At 35.2% G+C, this 6,000-nt stretch overlaps 1 protein-coding gene across 1 annotated transcript in view; it reads left to right on the top strand.

Moving 5' to 3' along the window:
- The window catches only part of LOC121321206 (metabotropic glutamate receptor 5-like), an 18,237-nt gene extending 15,824 nt beyond the window's left edge, over positions 1-2,413 (top strand). Inside the window, exon 3 of the mRNA XM_041260107.1 lies at positions 364-2,413. Coding sequence (XP_041116041.1) covers positions 364-1,177 — 814 coding nt within the window. The 3' untranslated portion in view covers positions 1,178-2,413. The remainder of the gene's footprint in view (positions 1-363) is intronic.
- The last annotated feature ends 3,587 nt before the right edge of the window (positions 2,414-6,000 follow it).

Here is a 6,000-nt window from a genome sequence, read left to right as displayed (position 1 = left end):
TACACTTTTTAACAGTGGCTGTCCTTCATGTAACAAACTCAAAAACCTTGTGTTTAAAGTATAGTCAAATATAATAATATTAATAAAGCTACTGGTTGTTCAGCAAAAAATGATAAGAACAGTAGTGCCAATGTGGGTGATTTTTCTGCTGAACCTTGTAATATGCAAAAACAACTTAATCAGTTAATTCAACTGTAGAGAGATTTGGTATTTGTTGTGTATTTTAATTGTTATACTAATATAGGATATCTTGCTCCAGATAGTATCATCAAAGATAGTTTTGTAAACATTATCTGCAAAGCAGGATACAAAATCTACATTTCTTATGTATTTTCTTTGTTTTTATTTTCACTTTGTATACAGCTCAAATGGAAAATCAGTGACCTGGGCCCAAACTGAACGAAGTAACAGAGGACACCACCTCTGGAAACGCTTGTCCATCCACATCAAGAAAAGAGAAAACAATCAGACCGCAATCATCAAACCTTTCTCCAAGGCCTCTGAAAACAAGTTTATCTGCAACGCCACACCCGACACCAGTGCCAAAATGTTGTATGAAGTCTCAGAAGCCGAGGAGCACTATCCACTTCAGTACCGGCCACAGACGCCTTCTCCTATCTGCACTGTGAGTCAAAGAGCATCCTCAGTGGGGCGGAAAGAAGAAGAGGCCTCATCCTACCTTGCTGACAACCCCCAGAGGAGCAGCTCCTCCCAAGGTTCTCTGATGGACCAGATCAGCTGTGTAGTCAACCGTTTCACCGCCAACATCAGTGAGTTAAACAGCATGATGCTTTCCACGTCCCCTCCAGGGGCTGCGGGCTCCACGACTAACTGCCCGACCTACCTGATTCCCAGGGAGATGCAGCTCCCCACCACCATGACTACATTCGCTGAGGTCCAGCCCCTCCCCGCCATCGACGGGAACGGGCACTCACAGGGTGCCAGCAAGACTTCGTCTACCAGTATTAAAGATGGCACCTCAGAGTCTTCAGCAGTCAAAACGGACTTCGAAGAGCTGGTGGCTCTTACCCCTCCCTCCCCTTTTAGAGACTCCATTGACTCTGGAAGCGCCTCGCCAACGTCTCCCGTCTCTGAGTCGGCACTCTGCATCCCCTCATCGCCTAAGTATGATACGCTTGTGCTGAGGGATTACAGTCAGAGCTCCTCTTCGCTGTGAACAGACATGGAAAAGGAAAAGCGAATACAGTGTAAGGTTCTCTGAATCTTTAACGTACTGTATGGCAAAATGAAAGAAAAACTATGTTTCCATGGATTTGGATTCGGTAGTGGAAATAGAAAAAGCACTGAAGTGATGATATGAAATACTTCTGGTGAAACAACTGATGAACATATTTATTTGAAATGTGGGGTGTTCAAAGGAAACATGACTTTGTAGTATATTTTTTGTGGTTTTAATTTGGCAGTGGCCTTAAAAAACATGGGCTTTCAACTAATTAGGGCTGTCCAAATTCTGGCACTAATGGAACATTTCAGTTTGTATTTCAATTGGGCTTAGAATATATTTTTTTGTATTGTTTTGTTAACTGATGTACATAAAAAAGCTACAGGCAATACAAAATGTCAGAGGTTGAGTGCTGTCTTTTTTTACTGGAAAATACAGGTTTCAGGGGAGTGGATCTACAAAAAAACTAGATTGGAATGCTCTTTGGTGTTAGATTTGGTCAGCTTTGCAAATAATGTAAATATAAACAAATTTGGGAGGCTGTAGCGGCAAATTATCAAACCCGCTATAAAAAAGTGCTTTGCTTTACTACCATGACATATTAAATGTATATATAGACGACTGTGTAATTCAAAGTATATTTGTTTGTTTGTCTTTTTTCCCCAAAAGCGAACTTCGTATTTTCTTAAAAGTTGGAATGTATATTTTCTAAATAGTGACACATAATATGGGACCAAAACAATCTTGAGACTTTGCTTTCAGAAATATTTGGAAGATATTAATTACATTGACAATGGATCCTAATAATACAGAATGGTAAAGTAAAAAGAAACAAAGCCAAGCAAGGAAAATGTGTTGATGGGAACAATGAAATAGCAATTCCTAGTAATGATGGCTTTACAGTGTCCATGTTGTGGAATCACAGAGAAAAGAATAAAGAACAGTTGCAGTATAGGAGACATTCCCCTCTATGCCTTGCATCTGTCAGTGCTCTTTTTTTAAAATCCATTTTAAGACAGTCACTTCATTTCCCAGTGCAAATATTTTGCATATGAAAGACATGTTTTATCTTACCTCTGTGATAAACCAACTGTAAACTGGATAACTAGTGTCCAGAGAAAAGGTAGACTGTGCTTTATAGTGATGGAATAATCCACAAATGTGAATGGTCTGATAGTGAACATAATTTGTTCACCAAGATGCCAGTAAATACAGTATTAAAACATTTTTTTTGTATCGTAAAAATTTAACTATAAAGGGAAGTTCATGCTTCCAATATCATATTGTAAGTCTTCATACATTGGTTCCACTGAACTTAATGTATGAACTTAATATATATATATATATATATATATATATATATATATATATATATATATATATATATATATATATATATATATATATGTGTGTGTGTGTGTGTGTGTGTGTGTGTGTGTGTGTGTGTATATATATATATATATACACACACACACACACACACATAATATATATAATATAACATGTGTGTGTGTGTGTGTGTGTGTGTGTGTGTGTGTATATATATATATATATATATACACACACACACACACACACATATAATATATATAACATGTGTGTGTGTGTGTGTGTTGACCCCCACCCCCAAAAAAAAGAATGGGTGAAATACATCAAAGCAATATTAACCATTCCAGAAGTAATACATAGCTCCTAACCTTAGTATACCAGTAGTACAATATGCTGCTGGCAAAATTACATCAATAAACTAGATATGTTGAGTATTACTATAATTAGTCATGTTTCGGCCAAGTGACTGAGGCCAAAAGTATAACCAATGCTTTAGAGAAGCTTGAGAGTGATGCAAGAGAGACATAAATTGTATGTCCCCAGAGCACCTTGATGTCTATAGCAGCACTATAATTTCAACCTTAATGCCTCGTCACCATTTTGTAAAATACCAACGATGGCACAATGCCAGGGCACTACTCAGACAGGAGCACTTTTGTTCTTACATGTTTATTTCCTTATATAAGTAATCCATTTGTGGTCAGGCAATCTAAACATGTCTAGAATATCTGATTAATGGAAAAAAGTATAATCCCACAACATGTTAAAGGGGGTAGCTAAAAATTAAGTTTGATGTATACATTTATTTTAAGTGATATTTTTGAGAATGTCTCTAACGGTCTCTAGCTGGCTTTGATTTGTGAAAAATATTGAGTGTGTTATCTTTTTTTCTTTTAGAATGCAAACCATTTAACCACAAATTCCAGTAAATCACCAACCGTGTTTTAACCAGTGTTTAGGATTTACCAGTATCATCATACTGATGAATTTCAAAAACCAGTATAGTATATACATAGAGTTGAAAGCTCAATGTCACAATATGGGATTAGCAAATATGACTACAAGGTCAAAAACATGTTCTAATCCAGTCAGACTCAAAGCCTGTTAATAGCAGCTATAGACACTAAAGAGAAAAAAAGCTAATTAAATTAAATATTGTTTATGGTTACAGCATAATTAGAAAGGAAGTGAAAGATTCCTTTTTTCAGCCATAGCCTTATAGGAAATATTCAAAACCATAGATGTGTTCCAGCTCCTCCCATGACTACGCCTCTATACACAGTTGGTACCGGTCAGTCAGTCATAATTATCATTGGTTGAACTGGCCGCCATTTTGCCAGAGCATTGTACCACGAGGTCATGGCCTTTTACATTTGCAATAGCCACCAGCTCATGTCAGGTGTTGTTACCTTGGGAGGAGACTTACTACTAAAGGGTATGGATGGTGTTTTTGTACAGTAAACATTGTACATAAACACTTAAATATGTGATATCCAGATTACGTATATTTCTAGTCCAGCAAACAAATGTTGTGTTACAGAACTCAAACCCTGACTATTATTGCAGGAAATAAATTCAATTTTAGTAACCGTGGTACTTTGACACTATGGTAACCTGCCATTAATATGAAATGTACCTGGGTATTTTTTAACTGCTGTTCATACTGAATGCTTTCAGAATATTTTTCAAGAAGGTGAATATATAAAGTACTGCAAAAACAATTATGTTATATTGATAAAACAATTATGTTATATAAATCACTTATATATTAAAAAGATAATATTGAGGGAATGTGATCCATAGAATCCTATGGAGGTTGTGATTGTTTGGGAAAAAAAGACATTTGTCCAAATCTATTGATGAGAAACATTTTCATGTATATTAATGATTTCAACATGACCCAGTGCCAAGTCTAAGAATTCTGTATGGGTTATTTAAGTGCTTACAACTTTTTTTGTTACTTACCTTTGATAACTGTTTTAAATGTTTTTTTTTTTTTTGTGTGTGTGTGTGTGAAATGTGTTTTAAGTTTTCTGCTGCTTTTTTGCCTACTGATATATAGAATGTAAAATTATACTATGAACGTGAAACTGGAACAAATTTTTATTACTATTTATTGACATTTTTAATAGTTTCATTCAGCTTTGTAAATATATATATATATATATATATATATATATATATATATATATATATATATATATATATATATATATATAAAATGATCCAAGCCGTATAGAAACGCATTTCACTGTTTTGAGTTTTCTAACCTTAAAAAAGGAAAAAAGTGTTAATGTACTGTAGAGTACTTTTTGAACATTATTAAAACCTGTGGTACATGTATGTTGTTTGTTTATTTATGGACAACCAATTATTATGAAAGTATTTGGATTGTCAAAGTTATTCAACATGTTTTGTTTAAATTGTTAGGCATTACCGGTAGCTTAAATAGAAAGCAACTATCAAGACCCAATAGCCACACCTTTTCTGTACCTGTTTCCAATGTTCATTTTGCTCTAAAAATATATTAATTTCATATAGTATATTTAACTTAAATAAAAACGTGTTCTTGTGTACAATAAATATAAACATGCTGTTTCAGTCATCCATGTAGTCACAGTAATGGAAACAGAACACTGTTCCTGTGTGGGCCACTGAATTGCGTAACAATACACTACCACCCTTTCCCTGTGGTCCACCACCCCCAAATTTAATTGACGTCAACTGTACTTCACCTACCACCCACCTTTAGAATGCATTACACTTTGTCTGCCCAGTGCTTAATTCCCCTGGTCAATGGGTAGAGTTCAACTAAGCGATTCTGTCAACACTAGTGTTCATGAGAAGATACAAAAACCTGGATCAACCTGGATGAATATGCAGGAAAAATACCCAACTGAAGACAACAGAGATGACTCGCTCTTGTTCAGATAAGTCCCCCCCACAGTGCTTTTTGATGTGTTTTCATACTTTTTATGTGTTTTAACTAAATGAAGTATTACGTAGCATGGTTAAAATGAAACAGTTGTTATGGTGAAATTAAAGACTACATCTCCACTCCTGCAAGATACTTACATCGGGTACTTCTGTGTCCAAGTCCTGCAGGCAGGTCAAATCAGCTGTTGTAACTGAGGCTTAAAAATGTATTTTCTATACTAAATGACTAAATGATCCTTAGTGTAATTTTCTCTCTTTAATTTATAATAAATCTTCTTCATGTCTATGATAATACAAAGTCTATAGCATTCATACTCTATTCATGCTGGCTCACAAGTATTACCCCATCCCTCAGGCAGAGGAAAAAAGACTTTACTGCTGGGTTGTAAAAATAGAATTTCAATATTTCAATAGTGAGATGGATTGCATCACAAGATCAAGTTGTGATGGGTAAGTTGAACAATTGCAAGGTCTTAATGTTTCGTTGACATAATTAATCAAACCAACCCCTGTGTATATAGCGTTGAATTTTTCTTTTTTCTTCTTTCAAA

Source organism: Polyodon spathula, chromosome 9 (assembly GCF_017654505.1).
Source record: "Polyodon spathula isolate WHYD16114869_AA chromosome 9, ASM1765450v1, whole genome shotgun sequence".
Lineage (NCBI taxonomy): Eukaryota > Metazoa > Chordata > Actinopteri > Acipenseriformes > Polyodontidae > Polyodon > Polyodon spathula.
This window is presented reverse-complemented; position numbering and strand designations above follow the sequence as displayed.